At 50.3% G+C, this 17,128-nt stretch overlaps 1 protein-coding gene across 3 annotated transcripts in view; it reads left to right on the forward strand.

Moving 5' to 3' along the window:
• Nucleotides 1–17,128, forward strand: part of SNRNP200 (small nuclear ribonucleoprotein U5 subunit 200) — a 72,111-nt gene that overhangs the window by 37,385 nt on the left and 17,598 nt on the right. For all 3 annotated transcript variants that reach the window (XR_009934062.1, XM_062510779.1, XM_062510780.1), the window contains exons 19-30: nt 17–148; nt 1,918–2,106; nt 3,200–3,397; nt 4,758–4,910; nt 5,623–5,703; nt 6,141–6,224; nt 7,469–7,575; nt 7,656–7,774; nt 11,595–11,749; nt 13,376–13,565; nt 15,431–15,604; nt 16,799–16,959. Coding sequence is in view for 2 of the 3 variants with exons in the window: in XM_062510779.1 (XP_062366763.1) it covers nt 17–148; nt 1,918–2,106; nt 3,200–3,397; nt 4,758–4,910; nt 5,623–5,703; nt 6,141–6,224; nt 7,469–7,575; nt 7,656–7,774; nt 11,595–11,749; nt 13,376–13,565; nt 15,431–15,604; nt 16,799–16,959 (1,743 nt within the window). In the remaining variant the exon portion in view is untranslated. The remainder of the gene's footprint in view (nt 1–16; nt 149–1,917; nt 2,107–3,199; nt 3,398–4,757; nt 4,911–5,622; nt 5,704–6,140; nt 6,225–7,468; nt 7,576–7,655; nt 7,775–11,594; nt 11,750–13,375; nt 13,566–15,430; nt 15,605–16,798; nt 16,960–17,128) is intronic.

Consider the following 17,128-nt stretch of genomic DNA (forward strand, 5'->3'; position numbering starts at 1 on the left):
CCCAGTTTTCCTGCAGGTCCTGGTGTCCACGGCCACGCTGGCCTGGGGCGTGAACCTGCCGGCACACACGGTGATCATCAAGGGCACGCAGGTGTACAGCCCGGAGAAGGGGCGCTGGACGGAGCTGGGAGCGCTGGACATCCTCCAGGTAGGACCCGGAACGTTCCGGGACCTTCCCGGCCCCAAATCCCAGGGAAAATCCTGGGTGGGAATTTCCTCCGTGCTCCTCGTCCTTCCGCTGCCGTGGGATTGGAGGGGAGGGGAAAAGTTCCTCAAGAATTCCGTGCCCAGATCCTCCTGAGATCATTCTTCCACAATTCCTTGGCCAGACCCTTCCCAGACAATTCCTCAGGAATTCCATGCCCAGATCCACCTGAGAGAATTCCTTGACCAGACCCATCCGAGACAACTCCTCAAGAATTCCTTGTCCAAACCCACCTGAGACAATCCCTGATCCTTGCCCAGACAATCCTAAGAAAATCCCTCAAGAATTCCATACCCAGATCCACCTGAGATAATTTCTCCTAAATTCCATGCTCAGATTCACCTGAGACAATTCCTCCAAAATTCCATGCTCAGATCCACCTGAGACAATTCCTTGCCCAAACCCATCACAGATAATTCCTCAAGAATTCCATGCTCAGATCCACCTGAGATTACCCCTGGAGAATTCCCTACCCAAACCCATCCCACATGATTCCGTGCCCAGATCCACTGGAGATTATTCCTCCAGAACTCCACACCCAAACCCATCCCAGATAATTCCTCAAGAATTCCATGCCCAGACAGAATTCCATGCCCAGATCCACCTGAGACAATCCCTGATCCATGCCCAGATCCTCCTGAGATAATTCCTTCAAAATTCCATGCTCAGCTCCACTTGAGACAATTCCTTGCCCAAACCCATCCCAGATAATTCCTCAAGAATTCCATGCCCTGAGAGAATTCCATACAGAGATCCACCTCAGATTATTCTTTCAGAATTCCTTGCCCAAACCCATCCCAGATAATTCCTCAAGAATTTGTTGCCTGGATTCTCCTGAGATAATCCCTCAACAATTCCATGTGCTGAGAGAATTCCATGCCCTGATAGAATTCCATTCCCAGACCCACCTGAGATAATTCCTGAAGAATTCCATGCCCTGAGAGAATTCCTTGCCCAAACCCACCTGATTCCAATTCCAATCCCTGATCCATGCCCAGATCCTCCTGAGATAATTCCTCCAAAATTCCATGCTCAGATCTACTTGAGACAATTCCTTGCCCAAACCCATCACAGATAATTCCTCAAGAATTCCATGCCCTGAGATAATTCCATGCTCAGATCCACCTGAGATTACCTCTGGAGAATTCCCTACCCAAACCCATCCCAGATGATTCCTCAAGAATTCCATACCCAGACCCACTTGAGATATTCCCTCAAGAATTCCATGCTCTCATCCACCTGAGACAATTGCTTGCCCCAAACCCATCCCAGATGATTCCTCAAGAATTCCATGCCCTGACAGAATTCCATGCCCAGATCCACCTGAGACAATCCCTGAAGAATTCCCTACCCAAACCCACCCCAGATAATTACTCAAGAATTCCATGCGCAGACACACCTGAGATAATTCCTTACCCAAACCCATCCCAGATAATTACTCAAGAATTCCATGCCCAGACACACCTGAGATAATTCCTTACCCAAACCCATCCCAATAATTCTTCAAGAATTCCATGCCCAGATCCGCCTGAGACAATCCCTGAAGAATTCCCTACCTAAACCCATCCCAGATGATTCCTCAAGAATTCCGTACCCAGACCCACCTGAGATAATTCCTCCAAAACTCCATGCTCTCATCCACCTGAGACAATTCCTTTCCCAAACTCACCCGAGAAGAACTCCTGAGATTCCCGTTTTTTTGGTGGTTCCAGATGCTGGGCCGTGCCGGGAGGCCCCAGTACGACACGAAAGGAGAGGGAATTCTGATCACTTCCCACGGGGAGCTGCAGTATTACCTGTCCCTGCTCAACCAGCAGCTGCCCATCGAGAGCCAGATGGTGGCCAAGCTCCCGGACATGCTCAACGCCGAGGCCGTGCTCGGCAACGTCCAGAACGCCAAGGTCCGCCACAGTTCCCGCTTGTCCGGAGGGATGGGAATTCATTCCCTTAATTCTGGGATGGTTTCCGGGACTTGTGGAGGAAAGGGAGTTGGGCACGAGGAAAAGCAGATTTCCTGGGAGTTAAGGATTAGAGAAAACAGATTTCCTGGGAGTTAAGGGCAGGGAAAAGCAGATTTCCTGGGAGTTAAGGATTAGAGAAAACAGATTTCCTGGGAGTTAAGGGCAAGGAAAAGCAGATTTCCTGGGAAATAAGGGCAAGGGAAAGCAGATTACTTGGGAATTAGTGATTAGAAAACACAGATCTCCTGGGAATTTGGGAGTAGAAAAAGCAGATTTCCTGGGAAATAAGGGCAAGGAAAAGTAGATTTCCTTGGATATTTGGTGCCAGGAAAAACAGGTTTTCTGGGAATTAAGGACTAGGAAAAGTGACTTTCCAGGGAAATTAGGGACAAGCAGAAACTGCTTTCCTGGGATATTTGGAATGAGGAACAGCTGATTTCCTTGGGAATTATGAACAGGCTGGGAATTAGGGGCAAGGAAAAGCAGATTTCCTGGGAAATCTGAGTGCCAGGAAAAGCAGCTTTTCTGGGAAATTTGGAATGAGGATAAACAGCTTTCCAGGTAAATATGGCACTAGGAAAAGCAGATTTCCTGGGAATTATGTACAGGAAAAGCAGATTTCCTGGGAAATCTGGGTAAGGAAAAGCAGCTTTTTTGGGAAATTTGGAAGCAGGAAAAGCAGATTTCCTGGACATTATGAACAGGAATAGCAGATTTTATGGGAATTAGGGGCACAGAAAAGCAGCTTTCCTGGGAAATGTGGGGCAAGGAAAAACAGTTTTTCTGTGAATTTGGAATGAGGAAAACCAGCTTTCCTTGGAAATCTGGCATCAGGAAAAACTTCTTTCCTGGGATATTCTGAATGAGAAAAAAAGATCTTTTATGGGATATCTGACAGCAGAAAAAAATCAATTTTCTCCGGGTTTTGCATTTTGTGGGATTTAACTGGGATCAGCTCTGCTCTGGAGCTCCCCCGGTGCTTCCTGGGCATGCCTGGGCTCAGGCAGGGTTTGGGAATTTGGGAATCGCGCAGGATGCCGTGAACTGGCTGGGATACACGTACCTGTACATCCGCATGCTGCGCTCGCCGACGCTCTACGGCATTTCCCACGACGATCTGAAGGCGGATCCGCTCCTGGAGCAGCGGCGCCTGGACCTCGTCCACACCGCCGCGCTCATGCTCGACAAGAACAACCTGGTCAAGTACGACAAGAAAACCGGGAATTTCCAGGTGGGATGGCGGGGGAAAAATGGGGATTCTAGGTGGGAGGGGAGAAAAAATGGGATTTTTAGGTGGGAGTGGAAAAAATAGGGATTTCGAGGTGGGATGGCAGAAGAAAAAGGGAATTTCTAGGTGGTATGGTGAAATAAAAGGAGATTTCTAGGTGGGAGGGGGAAAAATAGAGATTTTGAGGTGGGATGGTGAAAAAAAAATGGGAATTTCCCCACTATATCCCATAGTTTATCCCGGCCATTCCTGGCCATTCCTGTGGTTTATCCCGGCCATTCCTGTGGTTTATCCCGGCCATTCGCATGGTTTATCCCGGCCTTTCCCATGGTTTATCCTGGCCGTTCCCATGGTTTATCCTGGCAGTCCCCATGGTTTATCCTGGCTGTTCCCATGGTTTATCCTGGCTGTCCCCATGGTTTATCCTGACTGTTCCCATGGTTTATCCTGGCCTTTCCCATGGTTTATCCTGGCCTTTCCCATGGTTTATCCTGGCCTTTCCCATGGTTTATCCTGACTGTTCCCATGGTTTATCCTGACTGTTCCCATGGTTTATCCTGGCCTTTCCCATGGTTTATCCTGGCCTTTCCCATGGTTTATCCTGGCTGTTCCCATGGTTTATCCTGACTGTTCCCATGGTTTATCCTGACTGTTCCCATGGTTTATCCTGGCCTTTCCCATGGTTTATCCTGGCTGTTCCCATGGTTTATCCTGGCCGTTCCCATGGTTTATCCTGACTGTTCCTATGGTTTATCCTGACTGTTCCCATAGTTTATCCTGACCGTTCCCATAGTTTATCCTGGCTGTCCCCATGGTTTATCCTGACTGTTCCCATGGTTTATCCTGACTGTTCCCATGGTTTATCCTGGCCGCTCCCATGGTTTATCCTGGCCGTTCCCATAGTTTATCCTGGCCGTTCCCATGGTTTATCCTGACTGTTCCTATGGTTTATCCTGGCCTTTCCCATGGTTTATCCTGACTGTTCCCATGGTTTATCCTGGCCTTTCCCATGGTTTATCCTGGCTGTTGCCATGGTTTATCCTGGCTGTCCCCATGGTTTATCCTAGCTGTTCCCATGGTTTATCCTGGCCACTCCCATGGTTTATCCTGGCCGCTCCCATGGTTTATCCTGGCCTTTCCCATGGTTTATCCTGGCTGTTCCCATGGTTTATCCTTGCTGCTCCCATGGTTTATCCTGGCTGTTCCCATGGTTTATCCTGGCCATTCCCATGGTTTATCCTGGCTGTCCCCATGGTTTATCCTGGCTGTTCCCATGGTTTATCCTGACTGTTCCTATGGTTTACCCTGGCCGTTCCCATGGTTTATCCTGCTGTGCCTGCGGTTTTCCCGGCTGTCCCGGCAGGTGACGGAGCTGGGCCGCATTGCCAGCCATTACTACATCACCAATGAGACGGTGCAGACGTACAACCAGCTGCTGAAACCCACCCTGAGCGAGATCGAGCTCTTCCGTGTCTTCTCCCTGTCCTCCGAGTTCCGCAACATCACCGTGCGCGAGGTACGGGCAGAAACCGCCACCCAATAACACCCAACAACACCAAATAACACCCAGCATTGCCAACAACAGCCAACAACACCCAACATCACCCAACAGCCATCACCAACACCACCCAACAGACATCTAACATCCGTCAATCAACAGTCAATACCATGCAACAACCAACATCCAGCACCCAACAATCACAGCCAGCAGCCAAGATTCAATACCCAACGTCCCACATCCAACATCTAACACCAACAATCAACAGCCACACCCAACAGCCATTGGTCAACACTCAACACCACCCAGCTCCCATACCCAACACCCGGCACTCAATCTAATCTCAGGATGTGCATTTGTAATCTCAGGCTGCACATCTGTAATTCACAATGCGCATCCATGAAATCTCAGGGTGTGGATCCATAACATCTCAGGGTGTGGATCCAAAGCTGCCTTTCCTCACGGATATCCAGAACTGATGGGTTTAGTTCCTTCAGGAGCCGGAATTCCCTCCACCCCAGTCATGGATTCGGCTCTCCTGAAGGGAATTTTTGCTTGGAGAGACTCCAGACCCTTTCCCATCTCCTTGAGGATCTCCTGGTGCAGGCAGGGAAACTGTTTGGACAAATTTGTGGAGAGAGATAGGAAAAAATAAGGAAAACCTGGAATTTGTGGGTGCTGCAGAGCTGTTCCAGCGGGTTCTTCCCACCTTCCATCCCTTTTCCCCCAGGAGGAGAAGCTGGAGCTGCAGAAGCTTCTGGAGCGAGTCCCCATCCCAGTGAAGGAAAGCATCGAGGAGCCCAGTGCCAAGGTGAGCCCTGCCGGGAATTCCCAGTGGGAATTCTGCTGCCTTCCCTCTCTGGGATGTCCTGGATGGAGCTGGGAGGCTCAGTGGGATCTGGGAGATCTCTGGGATTGGTGGGAGGCTGGAAAAGGGGGGTGGGAGTAGGGAATTGGGAGCCAGGAAGAGCAGATTTCCTGGGAAATTTGGTACCAGGAAAATCAGCTTTTTTGAGAAATTTGGCATCAGGAAAAGCAGCTTTCCTTGGAAATTGGAAACCACGAAAAGGAGGTTTCCTGGCAAATTGGCACCAGGAAAAGCAGCTTTTCTGGAAAATTAGGAATCAGGAAAAGCAGCTTTCCTGGGAAATTGGACACCAGGAAAAGGAGGTTTTCTTGGGAATTAAGCACCAGGCAAAGCAGCTTTCCCTGGATATCCCCTGAGAATTTTTCCATTGCTATTCCCAGATCAATGTCCTGCTCCAGGCCTTCATCTCACAGCTGAAGCTGGAGGGATTCGCCCTCATGGCTGACATGGTCTACGTCACCCAGGTGAGTCGGGAATTCCCTCGGAATTCCCAGTGGCATTGGCTCACAAAGGCCCGATTTGAAAAGTTAGGAATCAACTGCTCCATTCTGGTCAGGACACGGCTGTTCTCACCTCAGAAAATGAGGTTTTGGGCAAAAATTCCCCTGGGAATCAAAACTGGGAGTGTTGGGAAGCTCTGGGTGGGAATGGGAACTCCCAGTTTGTGTCCCAGTAATTCCATGTGGGAAAATAGCAGCAGAGCCTGGGAATTTGGGAATCAACAGCTGGTCCTTTCCAGCTGGGACACAGCCATTCCCACCCCAAAAATTGAGGTTTTGGGCAAAAATTCCCCCTGTGAATCAAAACTGGGAATGTTGGGAAGCTCAGGGTGGGAATGGGATCCTCAAGGGAGCTCCTGGTTTGTGTCCCAGTAATTCCATGTGGGAAAACAGCATCAGGGCCTGGAATTTTGGGAATTCGGGAGTTTGGGAATCAACAGGTGCTCCTCTCAGAGGTGATGTTTGGGCTGGAAATTCCTAAATTACCATTCTGGGCTTGGAAAGGAAAGGTGGAGAAAGGTTTGGAATGACAGGATAAGAGGGAACGGCTTCATGGGGGAAAGTGGAGATTTGGATGGGATTTTGGGAAGGAATCCTTCCGTGTGAGGGGCTGGGATGGAATTCCCAGGGAATCTGTGTCTGTCCCATCCCTGGAAATGTTCAAGGCCAGGTCAGAGCCACCTGGATCTATGGAAAGGGGTGGGAATGGGATGGGATTTAAGGTCACTGCGTCCCCAGATCCATCCAGGATTCCATGTGGAGATTGAGGTGGGATTTTGGATTCCTCCCTGTGAGGCTGTGAGAGGCTGGGATGGAATTCCCAGAGGAGCTGTGGCTGTCCCTGGATCCCCAGGAGTGTCCAAGGCCAGGCTGGCCAGACTCCAGTGGTCACTGTGGGGTTGAGATTTCTGGTCATTCCCACCCCAAACTACTCTGAGATTCCATGTGGTGATTTAGGCGGGATTTTGGGAAGGAATTCCTCCCTAGGAGGAGCTGGGATGGAATTCCCAGAGGAGCTGGGATCCCTGGAAATGCCCAAGGCCGAGTTTGCCCGGCTCTGGCCGATGCTGCGGGATGGCACCAGCTGGGGTCACTGGTTGGGATTTTGGGTCCTTCCCACCCCAAACCCCGCCAGGCCGGCCCGGGGTGCGGGGTGGGAATTTGGGAACGGCCGGGATGCGGTCCCAGCACCTTTCCCTGTGCCGCAGTCGGCCGGGAGGCTGATGAGAGCCATCTTTGAGATCGTCCTGAACCGTGGCTGGGCCCAGCTCACCGACAAGACCCTCAACCTCTGCAAGATGATCGACAAGCGCATGTGAGCGAGTCCTGATCCCACAGAATTCCCAAACCCCCGCCGTTCCCGGCGTCCCCTGAGCCCCCGGGCTGTCCCCTCAGGTGGCAGTCCATGTGTCCCCTGCGCCAGTTCAAGAAGCTGCCCGAGGAGGTGGTGAAGAAGATCGAGAAGAAGAATTTCCCCTTCGAGCGCCTCTACGACCTCAACCACAACGAGATCGGTGCTGAAACGGGGCAAAATCCCCCAAATCCAGGATGGGGAGGGATTCGGGATCATGGCACAGCAAAATCCCCCAAATCCAGGATGGGGAGGGATTCGGGATCATGGCACAGCAAAATCCCCCAGATCCAGGATGGGGAGGGATTCGGGATCATGGCACAGCAAAATCCCCCAAATCCAGGATGGGGAGGGATTCGGGATCATGGCACAGCAAAATCCCCCAGATCCATGTTAAAATCCCCCAAATCCGAGATGGGGAGGGATTCGGGATCATGGCACAGCAAAATCCCCCAAATCCAGGATGGGGAGGGATTCGGGATCATGGCACAGCAAAATCCCCCAAATCCAGGATGGGGAGGGATTCGGGATCATGGCACAGCAAAATCCCCCAGATCCATGTTAAAATCCCCCAAATCCGAGATGGGGAGGGATTCGGGATCATGGCAGAGCAAAATCCCCCAAATCCAGGATGGGGAGGGATTCGGGATCATGGCACAGCAAAATCCCCCAAATCCAGGATGGGGAGGGATTCGGGATCATGGCACAGCAAAATCCCCCAAATCCAGGATGGGGAGGGATTCGGGATCATGGCACAGCAAAATCCCCCAAATCCAGGATGGGGAGGGATTCGGGATCATGGCACAGCAAAATCCCCCAGATCCATGTTAAAATCCCCCAAATCCGAGATGGGGAGGGATTCGGGATTATGGCATGGGAAAATCCCCCAAATCTGGGATGGGGAGGGATTTGGGATCATGGCATGGGAAAATCCCCCAAATCTGGGATGGGGAGGGATTTGTGATCATGGCACAGCAAAATCCCCCAAATCTGGGATGGGGAGGGATTTGGGATCATGGCATGGGAAAATCCCCCAAATCTGGGATGGGGAGGGATTTGTGATCATGGCACAGCAAAATCCCCCAAATCTGGGATGGGGAGGGATTTGGGATCATGGCATGGGAAAATCCCCCAAATCTGGGATGGGGAGGGATTTGGGATCATGGCATGGGAAAATCCCCCAAATCTGGGATGGGGAGGGATTTGGGATCATGGCATGGGAAAATCCCCCAAATCTGGGATGGGGAGGGATTTGGGATTATGGCATGGGAAAATCCCCCAAATCTGGGATGGGGAGGGATTTGTGATCATGGCATGGGAAAATCCCCCAAATCTGGGATGGGGAGGGATTTGGGATCATGGCATGGGAAAATCCCCCAAATCTGGGATGGGGAGGGATTTGGGATTATGGCATGGGAAAATCCCCCAAATCTGGGATGGGGAGGGATTTGTGATCATGGCACAGCAAAATCCCCCAAATCTGGGATGGGGAGGGATTTGGGATCATGGCATGGGAAAATCCCCCAAATCTGGGATGGGGAGGGATTTGTGATCATGGCACAGCAAAATCCCCCAAATCCATGTTAAAATCCCCCAAATCTGGGATGGGGAGGGATTTGTGATCATGGCATGGCAAAATCCCCCAAATCTGGGATGGGGAGGGATTTGGGATCATGGCATGGGAAAATCCCCCAAATCTGGGATGGGGAGGGATTTGGGATCATGGCACAGCAAAATCCCCCAAATCTGGGATGGGGAGGGATTTGGGATCATGGCATGGGAAAATCCCCCAAATCTGGGATGGGGAGGGATTTGGGATCATGGCATGGCAAAATCCCCCAAATCTGGGATGGGGAGGGATTTGTGATCATGGCATGGGAAAATCCCCCAAATCCATCTTAAAAGCCTCCAAATCTGGGCTAAAATTCTACAAATCCAGGTTAAAATGCCCTGAATCCAGGCTGAAATCCCCCAAATCCTGGTTTGGATTAGATTTGGGGAAAAATACTCTTTGTTTTGAACATGGGGCAATTCTCCAGGAATTTCAGTCAGAAATTAGGGGATTTCTCCAGGGTTTTCCATCAGAAGTTGGTGAATTTCACTCAGAAATGGGGAAATTTCTCCAGGAAATTCCTCCCGGATTTTCCCTCAGATATGTGGAGATTTCTTCTGGATTTTCTTTCAGAAGTTGTGGAATTCATCCCAGATTTTCCCTCAGAAATTGGGGAATTCCTACAGGATTTCCCCTCAGAAATGGGGGAATTCCTCCTGGATTTCCCCTCTGATATGGGAGAATTTCACTCAGAAATGGGAAATTTCTCCAGGATTTTCCCTCAGAAATGGGGAAATTTCTCCCAGATTTTCTTTCAGAAGTTGCGGAATTTATCCCAGATTTTCCCCAGAAATGGGGGGATTCCTGCAGGATTTCCCCTCAGAAATGGGGGAAATTCCCTCAGAAATGGGAGAATTCCTGAAGGATTTCCCCTCAGAAATGGGGGGATTCCTGCAGGATTTTCCCTCAGAAATGGGGGGATTTTCCTCAGAAACAGGGGAGTTTCACTCAGCAATGGGGGAATTTCCCCTCAGCAATGGAGGATTTTCCCCTCAGCCATGGGGATTTCCCCTCAGAAATGGGGAGTTCCTGCAGGATTTCCCCTCAGAAATGGGAAGTTCCCCTCAGCAATGGAGGATTTTCCCCTCAGCCATGGGGATTTCCCCTCAGCCATGGGAAGTTCCCCTCAGAAATGGAGGATTTTCCCCTCAGCAATGGGAAGTTTCCCTCAGCAATGGAGGATTTTCCCCTCAGCAATGGGGATTTCCCCTCAGCAATGGAGGATTTTCCCCTCAGCCATGGGGATTTCCCCTCAGCAATGGAGGATTATCCCCTCAGCAATGGAGGATTTTCCCCTCAGCAATGGGGATTTCCCCTCAGCAATGGAGGATTATCCCCTCAGCAATGGAGGATTTTCCCCTCAGCAATGGGAAGTTTCCCTCAGCCATGGGAAGTTCCCCTCAGCAATGGAGGATTTTCCCCTCAGCCATGGGGATTTCCCCTCAGCAATGGAGGATTTTCCCCTCAGCAATGGGAAGTTTCCCTCAGCCATGGGGATTTCCCCTCAGCAATGGGAAGTTTCCCTCAGCAATGGAGGATTTTCCCCTCAGCAATGGGAAGTTTCCCTCAGCAATGGAGGATTTTCCCCTCAGCAATGGGAAGTTTCCCTCAGCCATGGGAAGTTCCCCTCAGCAATGGAGGATTTTCCCCTCAGCCATGGGAAGTTCCCCTCAGCAATGGAGGATTTTCCCCTCAGCAATGGGGATTTCCCCTCAGAAATGGGGAGTTCCTGCAGGATTTCCCCTCAGAAATGGGAAGTTCCCCTCAGCAATGGAGGATTTTCCCCTCAGCAATGGGAAGTTCCCCTCAGCAATGGAGGATTTTCCCCTCAGCCATGGGGATTTCCCCTCAGCAATGGAGGATTTTCCCCTCAGCCATGGGGATTTCCCCTCAGCAATGGAGGATTTTCCCCTCAGCCATGGGGATTTCCCCTCAGCAATGGAGGATTTTCCCCTCAGCCATGGGGATTTCCCCTCAGCAATGGAGGATTTTCCCCTCAGCAATGGGAAGTTTCCCTCAGCCATGGGAAGTTCCCCTCAGCAATGGAGGATTTTCCCCTCAGCCATGGGGATTTCCCCTCAGCAATGGGAACTTTCCCTCAGCAATGGAGGATTTTCCCCTCAGCCATGGGGATTTCCCCTCAGCAATGGAGGATTTTCCCCTCAGCAATGGGAAGTTTCCCTCAGCCATGGGGATTTCCCCTCAGCAATGGGAAGTTTCCCTCAGCAATGGAGGATTTTCCCCTCAGCCATGGGGAGTTCCTGCAGGAATTCCTCTGCGGGCCGGGGTCCGGTGCAGAGCCCTCCCCTGAGCTCCCCTCTCCTGTGGGAATCTGCCCTGCTCAATCCCTTTCCTGTTCCTGCCGCTCCAGGGGAGCTGATCCGCATGCCCAAGATGGGGAAGACCATCCATAAATACGTGCACCTGTTCCCCAAGCTGGAGCTGTCCGTGCACCTGCAGCCCATCACCCGCTCCACGCTCAAGGTGGAGCTCACCGTCGCTCCCGACTTCCAGTGGGACGAGAAGGTGGGATGGGAATGGGGAGTGGTGGGGGGAAAATGGGGAATGGTGGGGGAATGGGGAATGGTGGGGGGAAAATGGGGAATGGTGAGGGAAAAATGGGGAATGGTGGGGGAAAAATGGGGAATGGTGGGGGAATGGGGAGTGGTGGGGGAAAAATGGGGAATGGTGAGGGAAAAATGGGGAATGGTGGGGGAATGGGGAGTGGTGGGGGGAAAATGGGGAATGGTGAGAAAATGGGGAATGGTGGGGGAATGGGGAATGGTGGGGGAATGGGGAATGGTGAGAAAATGGGGAATGGTGGGGGAATGGGGAGTGGTGGGGGAATGGGGAATGGTGGGGGAATGGGGAATGGTGGGGGAATGGGGAATGGTGGGGGAATGGGGAATGGTGAGGGAAAAATGGGGAATGGTGGGGGAATGGGGAATGGTGAGGGAAAAATGGGGAATGGTGGGGGAATGGGGAATGGTGAGGGAAAAATGGGGAATGGTGGGGGAATGGGGAATGGTGAGGGAAAAATGGGGAATGGTGGGGGAATGGGGAATGGTGAGGGAAAAATGGGGAATGGTGAGGGAATGGGGAATGGTGGGGGAATGGGGAATGGTGGGGGAATGGGGAATGGGGAATGGTGAGGGAAAAATGGGGAATGGTGGGGGAATGGGGAATGGTGAGGGAAAAATGGGGAATGGTGGGGGAATGGGGAATGGTGAGGGAATGGGGAATGGTGGGGGAATGGGGAGTGGTGGGGGAATGGGGAATGGTGAGGGAAAAATGGGGAATGGTGGGAGAATGGGGAATGGTGAGGGAAAAATGGGGAATGGTGAGGGAATGGGGAATGGTGAGGGAAAAATGGGGAATGGTGAGGGAATGGGGAATGGTGGGGGAATGGGGAATGGTGGGGGAAAAATGGGGAATGGTGAGGGAAAAATGGGGAATGGTGAGGGAATGGGGAGTGGTGAGGGGGAATTGTGAGGGGAGGGAATGGGAAATTGTGAAGGGGGGAATGGGGAATTTTGAGGGGAATGGGGAATTTTGGGGTAGGAATCGTCAGGTGAAATGGGGTATTCTGGTTCTGGAGTGTGGAAATCAGGGAAAATGCCCTGATAGGAGGAATAATGGGATTGTGGTGTTGGGCTGTGGGAATTGTGAGGAAAAAATGGGAAATTTTGGAGCTCAGGGTGGTAATTGTGAGGGGAAATGGAGAATTCTGTGCTTGGGGTGTGGAAATTGTGAGGGAAAATTCACAGATTGGGGGGAAAATGGGATTAATGGGACTGGATTTTGAAAATCATGAGGGAAGATGATTTGCCCTGGTTGGGGGGGGACAAAAATGTGATTTATGGGTTTGGGGTATGAAAATCATGAGGGAAAATGCCCTGATTGGAGGGAAAAAAATGGATTTATGGGGCTGGATTGTGAAAGTCATCTGGGGATAATGCCCTTGATTGGTGGGAAAACCAGAAAATCTGAGGTTCAGTCACAAAACCCACAACCCTGAGATGAAAAGGAGCCATTCTGGGGCCAGAACTCTTGGAATTTGAGGGCTGCGACAGTAAAATGAAAATTTCCTTTTCTTTTTTTTTTTTTTTCTTTTTTTTTTTTTTTTTTTTGTTCTTTTTTTTTCCCCCCCAGGTTCACGGCTCCTCCGAGGCCTTCTGGATCCTGGTGGAGGACGTGGACAGCGAGGTGATCCTGCACCACGAATATTTCCTGCTCAAGGCCAAATATGCCCAGGACGAGCACCTGGTGACATTTTTTGTGCCTGTCTTCGAGCCCCTGCCCCCCCAGTATTTCATCAGGGTGGTGTCGGACCGCTGGCTCTGTGAGTGCCCCGTTCCTGGGGTTTATTCCTGTTTTTATGGGGTTTATTCCTGTTTTTAATGGGATTTATTCCTGTTTTTCATGGGATTTATTTTGGGTTTTATGGCTCTGTGAGTGCCCCGTTCCTGGGGTTTATTCCTGTTTTTATGGGGTTTATTCCTTTTTTTTAATGGGATTTATTCCTGTTTTTCATGGGATTTATTTTGGGTTTTATGGCTCTGTGAGTGCGCCGTTCCTGGGGTTTATTCCTGTTTTTATGGGGTTTATTCCTTTTTTTTAATGGGATTTATTCCTGTTTTTCATGGGATTTATTTTGGGTTTTATGGCTCTGTGAGTGCCCCTTTTCCTGGGGTTTATTCCTGTTTTTCATGGGATTTATTTTGGTTTTTATGGCTCTGTGAGTGCCCCTTTCCAGGGTTTATTCCTGGTATTTCCACTGACCTTTTGGGATGTGGTTTATAATCCGCTTTTCCCAGGGAAAAACCCCTGGAATCCAAGTGGTAGCAGAGTTTGGGATTTTGTGGTTTATCCCCTTTCCACAAGGAAAAAATCCCTCTGGTATCTTGGGAAAAACCTCCTGGAATCCAGTGAAAATCCTCTGGAATCCAGGGAAACCTGCAGGAGTCCAAGTGGCAGCAGAGGTTTGGGATTCCTGGTCTGTCCCCTGTTCCCAGAGCTTTGGCATTCTGGATTTATCCCTTCTCCCAAACCTTTGGGATGTGTTTTATCCTTCTCCCAAACCTTTGGAATCTCTTTTTGATCTCTTCTCCTAAACCTTTGGGGTCCATTTTTATCCCTTCTCCCAAACCTTTGGAATCTGTTTTTGATCTCTTCTCCTAAACCTTTGGGATCTGTTTTTTATTTATTCTCTCAGAGCTTTGGGATCTGTTTTTATCCCTCTCCCAAACCTTTGGGATCTGTTTTTATCCCTCTCCCAAACCTTTGGAATCTGTTTTTTATCCCTCTCCCAAACCTTTGGAATCTGTTTTTTATCTCTTCTCCTAAACCTTTGGGATCTGTTTTTTATTTATTCTCCCAGAGCTTTGGGATCTGTTTTTATCCCTTCTCCCAGAGCTTTGGAATCTGTTTTTTATCCCTTCTCCCAAACTTTTGGAATCTGTTTTTTATCTCTTCTCCTAAACCTTTGGGACCTGTTTTTTATTTATTCTCTCAGAGCTTTGGGATCTGTTTTTATCCCTTCTCCCAGAGCTTTGGAATCTGTTTTTTATCCCTCTCCCAAACCTTTGGAATCTGTTTTTTATCTCTTCTCCTAAACCTTTGGGATCTGTTTTTTATTTATTCTCCCAGAGCTTTGGAATCTGTTTTTATCCCTTCTCCCAAACCTTTGAGATCTATTTTTTATCCTCTTTCCCAAACCTTTGAGATCTACTTTTTAACCCCTCTCCCAAACCTTTGGGGTCTGTTTTTGATCTCTTCTCCTAAACCTTTGGGGTCCATTTTTATCCCTTCTCCCAAACCTTTGGAATCTGTTTTTGATCTCTTCTCCTAAACCTTTGGGATCTGTTTTTTATTTATTCTCTCAGAGCTTTGGGATCTGTTTTTATCCCTCTCCCAAACCTTTGGGATCTGTTTTTTATCTCTTCTCCTAAACCTTTGGGGTCTGTTTTTATCCCTTCTCCCAGAGCTTTGGAATCTGTTTTTATCCCTTCTCCCAAACCTTTGAGATCTATTTTTTATCCTCTTTCCCAAACCTTTGAGATCTACTTTTTAACCCCTCTCCCAAACCTTTGGGATCCATCTCCCATCCCCTTTCCCTTCTTCCGGCCCCATCTCTCCGTGGCTCACCCCCATCCCACACCGAGCCCCTGAGGGATCCATAACTCGGGAATTCTTTCCGTGCCTCAGCCTGTGAGACCCAGCTTCCCGTGTCCTTCCGGCACCTGATCCTGCCGGAGAAGTACCCTCCTCCCACGGAGCTGCTGGACCTGCAGCCGCTGCCGGTGTCGGCGCTGCGCAACAGCGCCTTCGAGAGCCTCTACCAGGACAAGTTCCCCTTCTTCAACCCCATCCAGACCCAAGGTGCGCGTCCGTCCCAGCGTTCCGTGGCCTTCGGTGGGAATGGGGAGTCCCGGAGCGCTTTGGGGGCTTCGGGGTTGGCGGTTTCTGGTGTGGGCAGCAGCTGCTGGGAGTTGTGGATGGCTCTTCCTCTTCTTCTTCTTCTTATCCTAAATGGCTTTCCTGGGATTTGGGATCTGGGGTTTATCGCCTGTTCCTGGGGTTTTGGGATCTGGGGTTTATCCCCTATTCCCAGAGTTTTGGGATCTGGGGTTTATCCTGTCCCTGAGTTTTGGGATCTATGGTTTATCCCCTGTTCCCAGAGTTTTGGGATCTGTGGTTTATCCCCTATTCCCAGAGTTTTGGGATCTGTGGTTTATCCCCTATTCCCAGAGTTTTGGGATCTGGGGTTTATCCCCTATTCCCAGAGTTTTGGGATCTGGGGTTTATCCCCTGTTCCCAGAGTTTTGGGATCTGGGGTTTATCCTGTCCCAGAGTTTTGGGATCTGGGGTTTATCCCCTGTCCCTGGGGTTTTGGGATCTGTGGTTTATCCTGTCCCGGGGTTTTGGGATCTGGTGTTTATCCTGTCCCAGAGTTTTGGGATCTGGGGTTTATCCCCTGTTCCCAGAGTTTTGGGATCTGGGATTTATCCCCTGTTCCCAGAGTTTTGGGATCTGGGGTTTATCCCCTGTCCCTGGGGTTTTGGGATCTGTGGTTTATCCTGTCCCAGAGTTTTGGGATCTGTGGTTTATCCTGTCCCAGTGTTTTGGGATCTGGTGTTTATCCCCTATTCCCATAGTTTTGGGATCTGGGGTTTATCCCCTGTTCCCAGAGTTTTGGGATCTGGGGTTTATCCCCTGTCCCTGGGGTTTTGGGATCTGGGGTTTATCCTGTCCCAGAGTTTTGGGATCTGTTCTTTATCCCCTTTCCTGGAGCTCCACTTGCTCAGGCTTGGATCTGGGCTGTGTTTCCCATCCCATTCCCAGAGTTTTGCCAGAAATCCACAGTCAATTCCCACTGAAACCGGGGAATTCACAATTCTTTACCAATTTCTTCCCTCCGCAAATTCCAGTCTGAAATTCCCTAAATTCCCTTTCCTGGAGCTCCTCATTCAGGCCACAACCAGGCCGTATCTCCCATTCCCAATTCCCAAATTTGTTTGTTTTTTTTTTTTTTTTTTTTGCCCTAAACCCACGGAAATGCTCCCGTTTTCCCAGTGTTCAACACGGTGTACAACAGCGACGACAACGTTTTCGTGGGAGCGCCCACGGGCAGCGGGAAAACGATTTGTGCGGAATTCGCCATCCTCAGGATGCTCCTGCAGAATTCCGAGGGACGCTGCGTCTACATCACCCCCATGGAGGCCCTGGCAGAGCAGGTGAGTCCAGAATTCCCTGGGGATGGAAATTCCCACCTCCATCCCTCACTCACTCAGGATGAACTCGGGCTTTGCCCTTCCTGCTCCCGCTGGGTCAGCGGGAATTTGGTGGGAATCGCACAGATTTTGGGATAAAGCAGACCAGTCCTGTGGGAATTGCCCAGGAGTT

The sequence above is a fragment of the Cinclus cinclus genome, chromosome 29 (genome assembly GCF_963662255.1).
Source record: "Cinclus cinclus chromosome 29, bCinCin1.1, whole genome shotgun sequence".
Classification (NCBI taxonomy): Eukaryota; Metazoa; Chordata; class Aves; order Passeriformes; family Cinclidae; genus Cinclus; species Cinclus cinclus.